Source organism: Manis pentadactyla, chromosome X (genome assembly GCF_030020395.1).
Source record: "Manis pentadactyla isolate mManPen7 chromosome X, mManPen7.hap1, whole genome shotgun sequence".
Taxonomy (NCBI): Eukaryota; Metazoa; Chordata; class Mammalia; order Pholidota; family Manidae; genus Manis; species Manis pentadactyla.
In genome coordinates, this window is record NC_080038.1 from 144483633 (window position 1) to 144502166 (window position 18534).

Consider the following 18534-nt stretch of genomic DNA (forward strand, 5'->3'; position numbering starts at 1 on the left):
AGTTTAGTGATAGCAGCAAACCTCGGTGTCTGAGTTTCTTGTATTCAGGACTTCCGTGGAGATAGTCCCTCTGCACGAAGTCCCTGCTACTGGGACTGGGCTGATGCCCCCGGCCCAGGGTCCCAGGCAGAGTGCCTCCTTACATACAGCAGGGCTTGGTGAGGACTTTCCTGTGGAGTTCATGCCAGCAAGTGCTTGTGGGGAAGCAGTTCTACAGCAGTTTGTCCAACTCAGATGTTGCAGAAACTCACTCAGAGGAAAATCTCCCAGAAGGGACCAGAAACCTTTCATTGGCCTAGGAGGAAACTGAGTCCCAGAAAGGTGGAACATGGGCCTGGGATCATCTAGCCAGACCAGGACAGGGCTGGGTCTAGGATGGGTTCTCCTGAGTCCCCGCCTAGGGCTTGGCCTGCTTCCTAAAGACTGGCTGGGGACAAGGTCTTTACTCAGATCTGGAGGCTGGATGGGAAGCCACATGGGGGTCGGGGTGGAGGGAAAGGAGGGTTTGGGACCCAGAATGTTCTCATTGGTTTTAGTGACCTTCCTCAACCCCCCAAACCGGTCAAGGCTTCTCAGTCTGTGAAGGTGAAAGAGTGTGTTAGCCACTAGATATAAAATAAACATGCTGTGTGTGTGTGTGTGTGTGTGTGTGTGTGTGTATGAGAGAGACAGAGACAGAAAGACAGAGAGAGAGATGGAGAGAGGGAGGGGGCAGTGGGAGGAAAGGGAGGGAGAGAGAGACCGCAGCCATCAGACCTGCTCTGCCCCCAGCAGCTCCTCTCTGGTCCTCCATGGCTCTGAGGCCCCTCCATTCCTGACTCTCTGGGGCCTGTAATACTTCTGAGAGCAGGAAGAGGAACCTCCTGTCAGCCTTGTGTGGCACCACACAGGTGGCTGCTGAGGACAGAGACAAGGACACTTGGTGAAGGAACAGCTGGGAGATCCCCTCTCTGGTCCTGGGGCAGAGAGGATAATGGGGTGCCAGAGGAAGGCCCTCTGCAGAAGGAGGGAGGGCAGGGCTCAGATGCAAGTGATGCTATTTAAGAGAGCCCAGAGGCCCGGGGAGAACCTGGAGCTCCCCGCCCCCTCCAGGTGGGCCCTGGAGCCCCAGGAGTTCCTGGCGCCTAGGAAGGAGGCTGCGGGACTTCCCGGCAGACCACCCCAGCACTCCCTGAAACCTCAGGACAAACCAGCATGTCGGCTTGCTGCCACTGCCAAAGCTCCCTCGGCCTCGGAGGGCTTGGAAGGCCAGCTAGGCAGAGCGGAACACCCAGAGCTAAGGAAGTCAGAAGGCTTGCCATTGAGGGGCCCTCCTGAAGCCACCCCTCTCTTCTGCTCCAGCCAGCTGACTGCAGGTCGCTCAGAAGGACAGGCCTGCTGGCGGGCGGGCCAAGGCCTGCCCGTGGGGACGTGGGTGCTCATGTGTGTGAGCAGACACTGATGTGTTTGCAGAAAAAGTCTGGTTGAAAATATGTTATGAAACAAAGGTTCACCCTTGGGAACAATTTAGCTGAGATGCAAACAAACAGTGTGGTGGCCCCCTGGAGAAATGGGTGAGCCTACCCCACACTAGCATGGTTGCTTGGCTCTGCCTAGGCCAGCCTGCTCCCTGTCCAGGGGCCTCCAGAGGACAGAAGCCAGCTTCCAGTGCCCTCGGACCCCTGTCACCCAGCAGAAATAAAGGGCTGCCAGGATGGCTTCTGACCAGAGTCCCAGAGAGCAATTCTGGCCTGATTTCCTCCTAAAAGGAAGGCTGGCTCTGCCTTGGTCAGGCAGACTTGGAATTTAGGGCATGCGCTCTGTGGGCAAGCCTTCTGTATGAAAGTAAGTCCATTCTGACCACTTCTTCTCCTGGTGCCCCCACTGCGTACCAGAACATTGCATTTAAAAAATATTCAATTACGCCAATCCTGCTTGATTATATCTTCCGGAAAAAGGTAACATTATGGGTGTAACTCAGAAAGCCCCTTGTCTCCCAGTGTCAAGAGTCTGCGCAGAACTGACTGCCGTGGTTGGCTTGGCATGTGTCCTTTCAAACTCCTCTGTCGCCTGCAGATACAAGTACCTGTATATGCCTCAGGCTTTGTGCACAGGATCTCTTGTAAGCCACCCCACATAGCCCGCAGAGAGAGCAGCCAGGCTCCGGAGCCATATGCGCAGGTGGGAAAAGCTGTAAGCCTCTGGTCATGCCTGCTTTGCTGGGCTGGCCCCAACCCTCACCTTCTCAACCCACCACTCCCTCTGCCCTGGCAGGGGCTGAAACTCAACAGCCCGGTTCTGTCTCAGGTTAGCTTCCCAGCAGCTGGGGTGGGGGGAAGGGGTGCAAAGGAAGGTAGGCATGTGGGGAGGGAGATGTAAGGGTACACAGAGGGGGACTCTGTCGTACCTGGGAGCAGCCAGAAATCCTGGCTTCTTGACAAGGAGCTTATTTCCCTTCTGTAACCCCAGCTCTGATTGGAGGTCAACTTCAGGGAGTCCTGGAGGACAGGAAGGATTCCTCCCCAATGCTGCCCCACCCAGGCACCGCTCATCTCTCCCAGGTTTCTCTCTGGTTTGCCCTCCAGTCAGGTAGGGTGGCCAGGGCTGTGACGGAGGCTGGGAGACAGGGAAAGCGAGCTGGCAGCTCTGAGTCCCCAGACACAAAGCCCTGAGTGGTGCATGCTCCCTGTAAAGAAGAGCTCCCCAGGGAGCTTGGGAGGGGCTGGGCATTCAAGCAGCTTCCTCAGCCAGGTAGCCAGCATCCAGTCCTCACTTGCTGACGGCCTGGGGTGTGCAGGGCCCACAGCAGGAGGTCCAGGCCTCTAGCCAGCAGGCAGGACAGCTTGTCCAGTGGGCAGGTGACCCCAGGCAGGGTCTCCAGCTTGCCTTAGCAGTGGGCATGAACTCCTCCAGGCCACTGCCAGCCTGTCCTGCTGGTGTCCGGCAGTGCAAGGCAGCTCTCTGACTGGGAGGCTGCCAGCTGCTTGCGGGTTCAGGGACCCCATTGGCTTGGGAACAGGTGTACCAGGTCTCTGCTGGCTTCAGGTGCTGATGAGCTCCCAAGGACTTTACTCTGGAGGCTTCACAGACAGACCAACTCCATCTGTGGACAGACTGATGCTGACTATGGCCAGGGGACACCCTGCCTCTGAAGCCATCTGATTGGTGAGGAGAAGGGCTGGAACTGGGCTGAGGTGGCCTCTGTGGCATAGGGGCTGGAGCCCATGAAAACGTGCAGGTCCTAGAGGCAGGCTGGACGTGGGCCTTTGCGTACCTGGTCTGCCCTGGGAGCTGTGCGGAGAACCTGTGTCCTTCGTCAAAGCAGCTGAATGAAATCCCAGGGGCTCTAGGAGTATGAAGGCACTGAGCGCCATGCTCGGCTTGCCTTTGTTCTCTCCTAGAAGGTGGCAGCGAGGGTGGCTGGAGAAGGCTTAGAGCAGAGGGGGCCAAGGGGCCAGGGGACTGCCTGGTTAGGCAGGGTTCAGAGGGAGAGAGGGAGGGGCCGCGGGCCTCGCTCTCTGTGGCCGCCTCTCCTGCCCGCCTGGCCCAGCACAGGTATGGGCGCCCCAGCCGCCTGCGGCTCCGCAGCTCTCTGCCTGTGAGGAATAGCTGAGGTGGAGGGGAGCTATGTGGGGCTTCTCCCAGAAACCCTGCTGGCAGGGCAGCCTTCACTTCCAGCCCTTCCAGCCGCACACCGGCCTCGCCGGGAGACCCTTGAGGGAGAGCGCCCCCCTGTCATTAGAGCAAACGCATCTGCTATGAAGTCTCTGGATCTAGATAGGCAGGCACCTGGTGTTAGGCTGGCCTATCTAGACCTCCTGCCAGTGTCTGCACTCTGCTGTCAGCAGAGCACGGGCAGAGTCCTTAGCACCACCTGTCCAATGGAGGCTTCCGGGTGGGGGCTGCCTTTGTTAGAAGGAGGGGCACTGAATGCTCAAACTGGGCACACGTGCTTCAAGCTGAGCCCCAACTGTGGTGGACAGTTGTGTACCTGATTGGTCATTAGGTGCCACGGTGGCCTCAAAATGCCAGGACCGGCCCTGGCTACACCCCACCAGACTCTAACATGAGATGGGTCTGGTGAGATCTGGAAGGTCTTTGAATGCCCAAGCAGTGTTTGGAATTTAGCATGTAGATGATCCCCCCATCCATTCAACAAGTACCTGACACTATTCTTAGCACTAGGGCCCAGCAGGGAATAAGGCGCACCTACCTGGACCCTGCTCACATGAATGGACCATCTTGCGTGCGACAGACAGTAAGCTAGTATGTTATTCTCAAGAGATGATCAGCCTATGATATACATTAAGTGGTGAAAAGTGAACATGAAACAAGATGTGGAGTTGGGAAAGGGCAGGGCAAGTTCAGGGAGTTCATTCATTCATTCATTCATTCAGTCAGTCACTTTCCAAATATGCATGTGCTTGTCACTGGGCCAGGCTCTGGGATTAATGACTAAACAAGAAAGACAAGTCCCTTCCCTGAGAAAGTTGATTTCTAGGGTGAGGACAGGTATCCATGGGTTTTAGCAGCAGGAGTGATGGACAGATCCAGGTGTTGACTTACTGAATTCACCCGGCAGTGTGGAAGGTAGAGAAGATGTAGGGCTGGGGTTCCCAAGGCCTTGACATGGGCTGAGGCCAGACCTGGGGCAGTGGCAGGCAGGATGGGCATGGACGAAGGCCCTAGAGAGAGGTTTCAGCAGTAGAACCGATGGGGTTTGGCAGAATCAGTGATGGCTCCTGGTTTCTGGGTAGAGCACACGTGGGGAGAGATGTCCTTTTCTCAAGGTAAGGCACTGGGAAGATAAGAGTCGGGGCTGGGGTTGGAAGGTCAGTTTGGGACATGTTTTGTCCAGGGACCTAGTGACTGCCCTCAGGAGACAGAGATGGCCTGTGGGCACCTGGGGATATGGACACAGGAGGGACTGCTCAGTGAGGGCAGCAGGGGCCGAGGGAGAAGCTACTATCTCTAAGGTGAGACTGTCCTAGGAGGACCTGCCCCTGGGGTATGGCCTGAGTGTGGCTAATGTCAGATACACTGCCATAGCCCCATCTGCTCTAGAGGCTCCAGCCCCCTGCCAAGTAGTGACCAACCGTGCTGGTCTGCCAGGCCTCTGGGGAAAATCCCTGCCTCCTGTGTGTCCCACCACAGATTTCACTCCTTCAATAAATAATTGTTAAGCATCTGTTTCACGAAGGCACTGGGCAGGAGCCTGACCTCAGGGTGGCCGGTGACAGCATCAAGGGCCTACTGACTGCCTACTGGGTGCCGGGCACTCTGCCCGCCTCCAGCTTGGGGCTGCTTACCCTCGGCTCCTGCAGCTTTCCTTCACCACAGCTGGGCTCTGTCTGACTCTTCCCCCAGGCCTGGGGCCCAGGGGCTCACTGCAGCTTCAGCTCCACACTTGAAAGGCAGCCCCAAAAACGGCTGTGCCTGGCACGCTTCTGGCCTAACTCTCCTCTTAGTTTCCTTCCAGGCTAGCCTTGTAGCTTACAGTGCTTTGGGAGCCAGACTCCTGAGGTGTGAATCTGGGCCATGGCGATAATAATAGTATCAACCTCCTTGTCATGTTATTGTGAGGATTCAGTGAGGTCATTCATTGCACATGTTAGCTGCTCGATGAATGAGAAGTTGCCTGGGACCCTCCCCCACCCAGGCCCTAGCTCCCCCTTGGCTGTCCTTGTCACTGCCTCCCTGCCACTCTAACACCCATGATGTATACCCTCTCCCCTCGGTGCTGCTCTGCCTGCTGCCTGGGACTTGTTCCACTGCAATGGCAGAATTGAACCTGTGGGTTTCTAGTTGCTGCCCAAGACTTGCTTGCCTCTGGGCTGTCAGTCATGGAGGAGCTCCCTTCGCAATCAGCAGAAAACCTCTGGCTGGTATTAACCTGAATCTGAGGCCAGGATGGCCTGGTCTAGAAAAGAAGCTGGGACAGTTGGTCACCTGGAGGGATTCATGAGGGAAGACCCAGCCGAGCTAGGCTTCCCACCTAGCAGGACCCTCTTCCAAGCTCTGTCTTCCGAGAGTCCTCAGAACTGCCCCCAGGTCTGGCGTTTACGCCTTCTCCCTCGCTGCCTGCCTCTGTCCTTCCCTCCTTTGCTCCCTGTCTGCCTCCCCCCAGTGTGTCCGGGTACTGTCGGGGAGCCGGCCCCAGGGCTGGGCGGGGATGCAGCGCAGAACAGCGCACACGCTGATGCTTGCCCTCAGGCAGCACGCCCTCCACTGCACGGTGTGCTGCCAAGAAGGCTGGCAGTGCCTGGGCTTGGGCTTTGCCGTAGGACTTTGGGAGCTTGGCTGGAAGCTGTGCATGGGGAGAAGAAGCCTGGATATGTTCTTCAGGGAGAAGTCTGAGTGCCGAGCCACCCTAAAGGCCGGAAGCTGAATCCTTACCTTTATTACTGGACATCTGGTGCCATCCTGACTTTTGCAACTGTGTCTAATCTCTTAATTTCTCCCGCTACTTTTAAGCTTTTCCCATTATCAGTGGGCCTAGGTAATTGGATTATAATGTGCCTCGATGTCGTTTTCTTCATGTTTCTTGTGCTTGGGTGTCATTAAGCTTCTAATATGTGCAGGTTTGTAGTTTTTATCAAATTCGGGAAAATTTTGGCCATTATTTCTTCAGCTCTCTTTTCTCTCCCGGCCTCCTTTGGGAACTTCAACTACCTATACTAAAGCCACATGAACTGGCTCCACAGTGTGCTGATACTTGCTCTTTTTTTTTTCTATTTCTTCTTCTGATTCTCTTTTCTCTCTGTGCCTCATTTTGGATAGCATCATTATGTTGTCTTCAAGTTCACTAATCTCTTCTACAACATCTGATCTGCTGTTAATAAATCTTATTTTTCATCTCCCAACTTGTAGTTTTCATCTTCAGAAGTTTGATTTGGGTCTTTTCATATATCCCATACCCTCACCTAACTTTAAACATAGGGAACACAGTTATAGTAACTGTTTTAATACCCTTGCCTGGCAGTTTTACATTTGTGTCAGTTCTGGATTTATTTTGATAGATTTTGTTTCTTCTTCATTATGGAGAAATTATTTGTGTGTTGACTGATTTTGGAGTAGCTGCCACACAATGTGAGTTTTATCTTGTTGGATGCTGGATACCTTTTTTTATTTCTAAAAACATTTTTGAGACTTGTTCTGGGATGAAGTTGAGTTACTTGGAAAGAGTTTGATCCTTCTGTGTCTTGATTTTCAGATTTTTTTTCAGTGGGACGGAACAGTACTTAGGCTAAGAGCTAATCACTCCCCACTGCAGAGGCAAGACCCTTCTGGACACACTGCTTGATCCCCCACAGAGGGTTAGGTTTTCCCGTCTAGTTGGTGGCATCAGGCACTATTCCAAATGCTGTGTTAGGTAGGGTTGAGGCCTCTCATCTCTCATGTCTGGGGAATGATCCTTTCCCCGGCTATGGCTCACCTCCTGATAGGCATGCAACGATAAATGTTGAGCTGAACACCTGAGAGGGGCTCTCTGCAGCGCCCCAGCGTCTGTCCCCTCTTCTCCAGTAGTCTTGTTACTACTCTAGCTGCCTTGGTCTCTTTGGAGTCCCTTCTGTCAGTCAACTCCAGGAATCCATCGGGTCCCACCTGGATTCCCTCTCTGTGCCACAGTCTGGAAGCTGTCACAAGCTGTCTGGGGCAGTTGCAGGCTCACCTCATGTGCTTCCTGTTTCTCAGGGAGCGCTGCCCATTGTTGTCTGATGTCTGACACCATGAAAGCTATTGTTTCATATATTTTGTCTAAGTTTGTTTTTTCATTCTGGAGGGTCTATCCAGTCCCTGTTAACTCTATCTTGTCTGGAAGCAGAAATGTCAAATATGCCTTTAAAATCAACTAATTCATGTAGTGGAAGCTTAAGCTGAGGAATGGAAGTCGAAAGAGAGGGAGTAATGGACTAGGAAAAGTGCAGGGAGCTTTCATTGAGTAGTCCCTCAAAACTCACCTAGTGAGCATCTACCAGGCACCAGCTACTGAGAGAAGATGGTAGCTTCCACTAGGCGTTACTAATGGTAGACAGAGTGAGAGATGATTGGACACAGGGTATGTTTTGAAGGCAAAGGCCACATGATTTGCATATGTAGGGCATGGGGGTATGAAAGAAAGAGGAGTCAAGGATGAGTCTGAGGTTTTAGACCTGAATAACTAGGAGAATGGCATTGCCTTTTTTGAGACACAGACTATTGAGAGTGTGGGAAGATAAGGTTTGGAGGGAAGAAGCCAGAGCTCAGTTTTGGATGCATTCAGCCTAAGATGCTATTCAACAACCACATGATAATGTCAGGGAGGCAAACTGGAGGTCAGGGGGGAGACTGGGCTGTAGTCATTATGAGTTTGCAAGGCACCACCATCTAGGTGTGTTTAAAGCCACAAGACTGGATGAGAAAATGATGAAGAGAAAAGATAAGGAATCCATCCAAAGCCTGAGTTCAGAACACTCCAAACTGTAGAGCTAGGAAAGAGAATGTTTCTTCAGAAGACACTAAGAAGAAGAGGCCAGTGAGGAGGGAGGAGGGCCAGGAGAGTGGAACCCATTATTTCAAGAAGGAGAGAGTGCGTAAACTGTGTCAGATGCTGCTGAGAAACAGAGTGGACGTGGCCAGAGAAGAGACTGAGGATGAATTGTGGCCTGGCTGTCTTTTTTTAATTCTGGATGCAACACTGAGGTCAGAGGCTCTTCCAGACTCATCTATCCAGCCTCAGTACCTAGCACAGACCTGGTGCACAATATGTGCCGTGGGATATGCATGGGATGGATGAGTGAATGGAAAAACATTGGGCAGCAGTGAACTTCTGAGAGTCCCAAGCTGGAAGGTAGTAGCTCTGGCTTCCAGTCTTGCCTGTGTGAGTGACTTGTGCACCCCTGCAGCAGCTATCATGCACCTGTGGGCTTCTCCCAAGTCTGCAACTACTGCTGCCTCTGAAGAGCAAACGTCCCCCATTTCAGTTAATGCTGGGGTTTTGCATGAGTGAGCCCCTTCAGCTGTCTCTCACTGCATCCCCACCCATGTAAAATGTCTGTCTATACCTCCTTCCCTGCTGGCCTGTTCACCAGTGGTCCCTCCCACTGTGTGCATGTTTTTAAAAAATTAATTGGAAGTTTGTGCCTCTTTATCCCCTTCATCTATTCTGCCTTCCCCACCCCACCATGTTCTTAGAATCTCCTCTCACCTCCTACAGCACCTGCACCCATGCATTCTATCCAACTTTCATGAGCTCCACACTGGACTTGGTCACAGGCACAGATGTTTTCATCATCTATTGAATCCCTTCTCCCAACTTTTACACTTGTTTTTTTATCTTCTCTCTGTAAAAGAAGAACGATAGCAACACAGAAAACGTCCTGCAACCTCACATCCTCCAGTTGGTTCCCACATACCTCTCTCCCTTCTCAATCAAGCTTCGAGGAAGAGTTAGCTACATTTGCTGTCTCTTGTTCCTTACCTCCTACTACCCGCCTGCACACCCTGCCAAACATGCCCTCTTTTATCACTGTTTCTCAAGGCTGCTCTGTATCAGGTCAGCCGTGAGAGCCTCACTGTTTCTGCTGTTGGGGGCAGGGCCACTCTTCTCTCCCTCGGGGGATGAGGGCTCAGCGTGAGGGGCAGCTCTGCTCTTCCTGACATGGGGGTGGGTGCAGGCCTGCAGCTTCCTTCATTCCTGACACTCTGGGAGCCTGGCCTTCTCAGGCTCCTCCGCTCGGCCAGCTCCTCGGGCCACCTGTCACCACGACAGTCCTCAGAACCCTCCCTTCAGCCTACCTCTCTGCTCTCCTCCCCTCTGCCAGCTTTAATCCCGGCAAACCCTGATGGTGTCCATGTCTCCCATCCAGGCCACACCCCAGTGAGCACTGGGCCAGTCAGTCTGCTGCGGCAGGCCTGGAGGGCGACAGGGAAGGCTCCAAACCAGGCCAGGGCCCCGGGGACAGAGGGCAGTGGGTGGGTAGACCTCTGATACTCTTGGGGGGCAAGTGACTGAGGACAGAGGTTGCTTGGATGGGGTGACTGATGGAAGGGAAGAGTTATGGTTGACATCCTGGTTTGTGGCTTCAGTGACTGGGCTGAAGGCAGGCCCCTTTATGAGGCAGGAGGAGAAGCTGATTCTCAGGTTAAAGTGTCCAGTGCAGTTTCAGCTCTGTTGGGTTTGAGGTGCCTCAAAGAAGAAGATATCCAGCAGGCAGCTGGCACTCCGGGTGGGCATCTTGGGAGAGATGCCTGGGTTGGGACCTTGATTTGGGACACAGTGGTGACTGAAGATTTGTTGGACAGAGTGTGAGAATGAGAGCCACGGGGCCGCCACCAGCATGGTGGGGGCTGGCTGCATGTCCTCGGCGAGGACAAGGGCCAGTGGCCTGGGGGGGCGGCTCTGATGAAGGGGAGCGTGGGTGGTGGAGCAGCTGCTGGGCAGCCCGGCTGAGGCACAGGCTCGCCCTTGGCAGAGGAGCAGGGGCCATGGTGCCAGAGCCTTAGAGGGGGCGTGCATGTCATCGTGTGTCCCCAGAGCTGTCCCTCTTGTAGGTTCTGGGCTACTGCTATTGGAGATGAGGAGTAAGGAGAGGAGGGGTCCAGGTGGTCCCAGTCCTCTGCCTGGTGGTGGCAGAGGCCCTCGGCTGCCCTTGACCTCCCCTGCTCACTCCGTGCTCTAGGTCCAGCCTCCCCATACATGTCCCCTGGTCCCCACAATGGTCTTGCCCTCTGCTGCCCCTCCTGTACCCCTGCATTCATTCACTGAGCGGTGCTTCACCCAAGCCCGCTCTGGGCCCATGTTACAGCCCCTCCTAACCCCCAGGCTTCCAGGAGGCCAGCCTTGAGACCCCGCTCAGTGTGAGGGCCCCCAGCTTTGTTTGCATTGCCTGGGACTTTCTGTCTCCATGGTCTGCTGCCTCTAGGGTCCAAGCAGGGACCTGGCGATGCGAGTTCCGCTCTCTCAGGTGCCCTCATTAGCATCCCGGTGCCTAGCCCCACAGAGAGCACCTGGGGAGCAGCGCCGAGGCTGCTTGTTATTACCACTCACTGCAGAGCTTACGGCCTGCCATTGCCATGGTGACAGCCTCAGAGGCTGGGATGGAGGGGGTGGCTCTGGCTGGAGGGATCACAGGCAATCTGGGGAGCATGTTGACCATTTCTGGCCAAATCTGGAAGGGCGTGCTGACCAGCCTCAGCAGGGGAGAGCTGTTCTGAACCTCCTGCTCCAGCCACCCTGACCCCATGTGGAGAGACACTGGAACACACTCTCCTGCCTCGCTTCTAATGTTTCTCTCCCTGGCTGCTCCTTCTCAGTCTGATTTTGTGGACAGCCCTTCCTCTACTCAGCTCTCAAATGTTGGGGTTATGCAGGATTCTGCCCTGGCCCCTCACTCTATTCTCTTCCTGTGTCACCCCACCATTTGCTCTTTCTTGCTGCCCACACCCAGTCCATCTCCAAGTCCCATCCATTCTCCCACCGAAATAGCTCTGCCCAATCCTCTCGGCTCCATTAGCACCAGCATCTCCACTCTTGCTTGCCCTCTACTCCATACTTCACCGAGCAGCCAGAAGGATCTTTCTAGAATGTGATGCTGTCCTCATCACGCTCCTGCTCAGCCTTTCCAAGACTCCTCAGAGCCCACAGGAGGGAGTCCTGACTTGGACCACTGCCTATGGAGCCCATGGCAGCCTTCCTTTTTATCCTCCCCACTCCCTGCCCAATCTACAGGGCTCCTCTTTGCTTCTCAGCTTGAATGACCTTATTTATGGGGTGCTGGAAAGAATGAAGGAAGTAGCCCCAGAGGCAGTGCCCCTGGTAGAGTAAGTCAATAAGAAGTGGCACTCCCCTGTGAGGAGCATGCGCCCTGTCTCCAGTGAGAAGAGCCAGAGAGCTGAAGAGGGTTGGTTGGCAGCTGCTTTGGGCCAAGGAGGTATACCTCTCCCTCTGGGGTGGGAGTCTGGGGGCAGCGGCTGGTTTGGAAGTGGTCAGCAGCCTAAGCATGTGCCAGACATCTGCAGAAGAGGCACCGGAAGATGGCTTAAAACATTTTTTGTTTGTTATTTTCGCTTTGATAGTTCATATGTCAAAAAAATTTGCTGGGATAAAAGAAAAAGAGTATTTTTCAATTTATGACTGTTTGCCTTTCAGATGACTTGTCAGAGTGAGGCAAGCCCCATCGTCTTCCTGGTGCTTGGAGCCTGGAACTTAGGCAGCACCCAGGGTGCTGGGGTTTGCCAGGTGGGCTCTCACTCTATTGTCACTGCTCACCTGCAGCTCTCCTGCCTTATGTGGGTGCCAGGGTGAGGGTCCTGGACGTACATGGAGGATGACAGAAAAATCCAACGGTGTGAAGAGCTCCCCAGCCAATAACCACAACCATCATGCACCCCCTGCCATCAAGGCCAATGGCAAAGGTGACTGCAGGACCAGCAGCAGGTGAGTCGGCTGAGGCTGGGCCATTTCAGAGATGGCCTGGAGGCGGTTACTTCCTTCTAGCTCTGCCTCCTTCTCCCAGAGCAAACAATCTTTGGCTCATGGATTCTCTGCACTGGGATCATGGGATTTCTAGGTATCTCCCAGGAGGGGAGAGTGCTGATAGGAGACAAGGTCAACTCTGCTCCTCCCTCCGCAGGCCACAATCTGCAGCCGATGATGACACCTCTTCAGAACTGCAGAGGCTGGCAGAGATGGATGCCCCCCAGCAGAGAAGGGGTGGCTTCCGCAGGTGGGTTCCGCCACCGCCCTGCTGCTATCCTCTCCTGCCCCTGGGGCCTGTTAGAGTGGCTATGATGGCTCTTCTCCTCTCTGTGCCATTGGGTCTTTCTGCCAACACCCAGGGGAGCACTGTCCCTTTGAGGAGGCTCCTGTGATCAAGCTCAGAGTTGCCAGTGGAGGCTTCCTTTCAGATCTGCCTAGCTCAGCACGAGGGGTAGAGATGCTTCTCAGCAGAGGGGCCTAGATATAGGTAGGGCTCTGAGTCCCCAGCCTAGAGTCACAGGCTCCAAAGAGAAATCAGGAAGCCTGGGTCAACCTTCTTCCTGGCCTGTCCTCCCTTAGCACAACCTGCATCTTGCCCTGGAGACCTCCTGTTTGCCCTTTATAGTCAACCAAGATGACACCTCCTACAGGAAGTCTTCCCAGAACAACCCCTTCCCCCTAGGAGTCATGCCTGATCCCCAGCCCCCTGCCCTCAGTCCTGGCTCCCATGCAGCTATTAGCCCTGGGGAATTGTGGCTGGGCCATTTCCAGGACTCCCTGACTGCCTCCCAGCTCCCTTGCTGGACAGGGGGCTTCGGTGCATAGTCCTGCTCTCTGGCTCAAGCTGTCTCTCTCCACTGTAGGATTGTCCGCCTGGTGGGCGTCATCAGAGAGTGGGCCAACAAGAACTTCCGTGAAGAGGAACCTAGGCCGGACTCATTCCTCGAGCGTTTCCGTGGGCCTGAGCTCCAGACTGTGACGACGCAGCAAGGGGACAGCAAAAGCAGCAAGGACGGCGAGGGCAAGGGCACCAAGTATGGCTGCCCAGCCTGTGGGACTGGAGGGGCTGTCAACGATGCAACTGGAGGGCTCACTGGGGTTTCACGTGCCACCACCAGGGCAGATCAGGGCCTATACCAAGCCTTGCCACAGCAGGGAAAGGCTGGGCAGGGAAGCCTGCTATGGTTTTTAACTCTAGAACTTTCCCATCGCCCCTGCCCACAGACTTTCTGACAGCTAATGGCGTACTTGCTGCGGGAGCCCCTGGTGGCCTTTCTACCCTTAGGTACCCCTTGCCGTTGGTCCTCTTGCTGCTCACGGAGCAAGCAGCAAGGGCGCCTGAATGTGGGCCCGTTCTAGCAGTCAGTAAGGGCAGATGAGGGCATGGATGGGGGCACTGCTGAGGGCATGCCCCTATCAGCACCAGCGTGGGCACAGAAATGGGTCTTTGGAGAGGCCATGCTGGGAGCTGGCTGGCAGGGGGCGACCTTGGAGAAGCTGAGCAGGAGGGTCTGGGGAGGGCAGAGAAGGCGCAGCTGGGGAGTCTGTCCTTTGAGGAATGAGTTGGTGGAGGCGGATGTCTGGCCAAGCTGACATTCCCCACTCTGGCCCATGGAGGATGCAGCACGTGGGAAAGTGATTTGGACACTGGAGGCCAGTGGCCAAACAGGGAGGGCGGGGTGAGCAGGAAGCACCGGGAACTCATTTGCTTGGATTTCCTCTCTCTTCCTGGGGGGATGTGGGAACAGGCCCTGAGCCCTCATTCCTGTGCGGTGGGGGTCCCGCCCCAGTGAAAGCCTGCCCTTCTCCACACCTTCTGGTAGGGGGCCTGCAGAGGGCATGGGAACCCATGGGCCCATGTGGGGTCTACAGAGGAAGATCCCTTACCCAGCTGAGCTCTACTCAGATGCCTAGTCCCAGCTTGTGGCTCCTTGAAAAATGGGGCCCTGAGCCAACTCACCCCTTACCGCACACATCCCTTTAGGCATTGCTTTTACAGGGATCTAGGCCTCTGGGAGCCGGGGTGCTGCCACACTGGGGACCTGGTCCCCAAGCCTGGCCTCTGTCTGTCTTCCCAGGAAGAAATTTGAACTACTTGTCTTGGACCCGGCTGGGGACTGGTACTACCGCTGGCTATTTGTCATTGCCATGCCTGTCCTCTACAACTGGTGCCTGCTGGTGGCCAGGTGAGCAGGAAGGGGGCTGGGAGCGGGCGGCCAAAGCAGCCCAGTGCAAAAGTCCTGGGGTTGATAGCATGCCAGTATTAGCTGAGGACACAGAGCTCACCCCAACCCAGCCCTCTTTCTGGACTCCATGCTTGCCAAAGACCCTTCCCTCTGCCCTGTTAACCACCAACTCCCTACCTGCCACCAGACTTAATATCTACCAAAGCTCCATGTCTATTCTTGTCCTGGTGTCTGTAATCGTTCCTACTTCCCCACCACCACCAATACTTTCCTAGGTGAGGCCAGCCTCCTCCCCTGTGGGACAACTACAGCAGCCAGGCACCTGCTCTTTGTGGGCATCCCCGCCCACAGGATGAAGTTCAAGCTCATGGCCTTCAAGGCCCTCTGGACCTGGTCTGTTCTTCAGCTCCAAGTTCAGGATACACCCTTGACTCATAACTCACTATTCTTGGATCATAACATGCTGTTTCCTCAAGATAAAATTCCCTTTCCTCATTTTCGACCTATGGAGATTCTCCTTGCAGTCTCACTTCTGAAGCCCCTCTCTCCATGTAGCTTTCTCTGTCACCATTTCCCACCCCACCTATCCCCCACCTCAGTCATTCAATGAGCAAGGGTTTCACTGAGTGTCTATTGCATGCTAGGTTCTGTGCTCAGTGCTGGTGATAATGTGGAGCTCTCAGGCCAGAGGGGGATGCCGACAATAAACACTAACCAAACGAATGGCCAAGATGATTCCAGGGACTGGTGGCAGGGAGCTACTAGAGAAAGGGCAGTTAGGGGAGGCCTCTCTGCAGAGCTGATACCTTAGCTGAGAGAGTCAGCTGTTTAGATGCTTGGGATTGGTGGAGGGGACATTCTGGGAAGACGGAACAAGTGCAAAGAGCCTCTCTCAGGAGAGCCCAGTGTGGCTGGAGGGCCAAGAGGCAGGCACAGGCCTGTTCTGTGGGCTTTGTGCACCAGCGGAAGGGGCTAGGGTTTTATTCTGCATATTATCAAGTGGTCAGAAAGAACCACTCCTCCTTGTGACTAGTACAATCACTGGGTCATCATTCCTGGTTCTATCCCCAGGCTCTCCCCATTCAGTCACCAAGCCTTGTCAATTCTTCCTAAAACTCTCCTGCACCTCCAACCTCTCTCCGTTCCCACTGCCTTGCACCTAAGCTTGGCCACTGCCCTCTCTTCTCCCGCCTGGATTGGCTAGTGCTCTGTGTTGGGCTCTCAATGCATGTGTGTCGAAGAGATGAGCATGGAGGCTCTTCAGCTCTGCATTGTAGCCTATTCTTCCAATGGCTCATTTCTCATTCGACTCACACCAGTTGAGCTCTCCAATCCTGGTGCTCTGCAGTGGGCCATGGAGCAGGCAGTGATGTCTAAGAGGCCGTCTCTGTCTTCTTGGAGCACACAGTCCAGTGGATGAGGCAGATAAGTAATGGTCTGTGGTGGTGTCTATATAATAATAAGTGGTACAGTAGAAGTGGCTTGTCAATAAGTGTCTCCCTGACACCAGGCTGTGGCTCCTCAGTGCCCTTGGTTGCCATCCCAAGCTCTGCACACAATGGGCCCTCAGTCTGAGGCCTCCAGGGGGCCTTGGCTGGCTTTGAGGGTAAATCCAGCCCTGTCTTCCTGCAGAGCCTGCTTCAGTGACCTACAGAAAGGCTACTACATAGTGTGGCTGGCGCTGGACTACTTCTCAGATGTGGTCTACATCACAGACATCTTCCTCCGATTGCGCACAGGTAAGCAGGCAACTGGGATGCACGGGTGGGAATATTGTCCACATATTCTAAGGCCTGGGTCCAAATTTTCAGGAAGCCCTCTCAACACAGTGTTAGATTCAACTGCCTGGGTGGGACTTGACTTGGTGCCTGCCCCTCTTTAAACCTCATGGTCCCCACATGTTTACTGAGGTTCAGATCTGCGAGTGATCTATTAGGGTCGTGTTGGCCAGCTCTGTTATGTGAGTTTCCTATACCCCTCCTTGGGAAGGATGGTTTAGTAAGCAGCTTGTCCCTTGCTGAACGTTAGCCCATTGGGATGGATAGGCAATGGGGAGGGCAGAGGTGATATGCTGGCTTGCCTCTCTGTTAGGTTTCCTGGAGCAGGGGTTGCTGGTCAAAGATCCCAAGAAGTTACGGGACAACTACATCCACACCCTGCAGTTCAAGCTTGATGTGGCTTCTATCATCCCAACGGACCTGATCTATTTTGCAGTGGGCATCCATAGCCCTGAAGTGCGCTTTAACCGCCTGCTGCACTTTGCCCGCATGTTTGAATTCTTTGACCGCACTGAGACACGCACCAGCTACCCCAACATCTTTCGCATCAGCAACCTGGTCCTCTACATCTTGGTCATCATCCACTGGAATGCCTGCATCTACTATGCCATCTCCAAGTCCATTGGCTTTGGGGTTGACACCTGGGTTTATCCCAACATCACTGACCCCGAGTATGGCTATTTGGCTAGGGAATATGTCTACTGCCTTTACTGGTCTACACTGACCCTCACCACCATTGGGGAGACACCACCCCCCGTAAAGGATGAGGAGTATTTATTTGTCATCTTTGACTTCCTAATTGGTGTCCTCATCTTTGCCACCATTGTGGGAAATGTAGGCTCCATGATCTCCAACATGAATGCCACCCGAGCCGAATTCCAGGCCAAGATCGATGCTGTCAAACATTACATGCAGTTCCGCAAGGTCAGCAAGGAGATGGAAGCCAAGGTCATTAAGTGGTTTGACTACCTGTGGACCAATAAGAAAACTGTAGATGAGCGGGAAGTTCTCAAGAACCTGCCAGCCAAGCTGAGGGCTGAGATAGCCATCAACGTCCACCTGTCCACACTCAAGAAAGTGCGTATCTTCCAGGATTGCGAGGCTGGCCTGCTGGTGGAGCTGGTGTTGAAGCTCCGTCCTCAGGTCTTCAGCCCTGGGGATTACATTTGCCGCAAGGGGGATATTGGCAAGGAGATGTACATAATCAAGGAGGGCAAGTTGGCAGTGGTGGCTGATGATGGTGTCACTCAGTATGCACTGCTCTCAGCCGGAAGTTGCTTTGGAGAAATCAGTATCCTTAACATCAAAGGCAGCAAAATGGGCAATCGACGCACAGCCAATATCCGCAGCCTTGGTTACTCAGATCTCTTCTGCTTGTCCAAGGATGATCTTATGGAAGCTGTGACTGAGTACCCTGATGCCAAGAAGGTTTTGGAGGAGAGAGGCCGGGAGATCCTGATGAAGGAGGGGCTGCTGGATGAGAATGAAGTGGCAGCCAGCATGGAGGTGGATGTGCAGGAGAAGCTAGAGCAGCTGGAGACCAACATGGAGACTTTGTACACTCGCTTTGGCCGCCTGCTGGCTGAGTACACGGGGGCCCAACAGAAGCTCAAGCAGCGCATCACGGTTCTGGAAACCAAGATGAAGCAGAACAGTGAAGATGATTATCTGTCAGATGGGATGAACAGCCCAGAGCCAGCTACTGCTGAGAAGCCGTGAAGGCTCGGATCTGACTGTCTCTCCAGCCTTGGCCTTGAGCCCTGGAGCTAGCAGAGCTCTCTAAGTCTCCACATGGGTATGCATTACCCTCATGTTCTTCTGAATTCTCCCTGAAGCTTCTCTGTCCCCAGGCTTTTGGCTTAATCAACCAGGAGCCCTCCTCCAAGTCCAGCTAACAGCCAAGCTTGCGCGCAGCACAGACTGTGTTGGCTTGGATTCCAGGAGCTTCAGCCTGTCCAAGTCTGAGGAAGGAAGAGGAGGCAGCTGAACTATATTCAAGGGCTCTTTCCTGGGACTGGGAGCCTGGACAATGATCTGCCCTGAGGAAGGCCATCTGCAGGGTGGTGTGCACCCTACTGTAGTATTCCCCACTCTCTCTCTGGGCTCCTTCGCATCTAGCCCCTGCCCACTT

The 18534-nt window shown here is 54.3% G+C and overlaps 1 protein-coding gene across 1 annotated transcript; it reads left to right on the forward strand.

Moving 5' to 3' along the window:
* Nucleotides 1–12287: 12287 nt before the first annotated feature.
* On the forward strand, nucleotides 12288–18122 carry CNGA2 (cyclic nucleotide gated channel subunit alpha 2). The gene is made up of 6 exons (XM_036887272.2): nucleotides 12288–12397; nucleotides 12594–12686; nucleotides 13303–13473; nucleotides 14518–14625; nucleotides 16258–16364; nucleotides 16717–18122. Exons 1-6 carry the CDS (start codon nucleotides 12288–12290, stop codon nucleotides 18120–18122), a joined length of 1995 nt encoding a protein of 664 aa, XP_036743167.1.
* The last annotated feature ends 412 nt before the right edge of the window (nucleotides 18123–18534 follow it).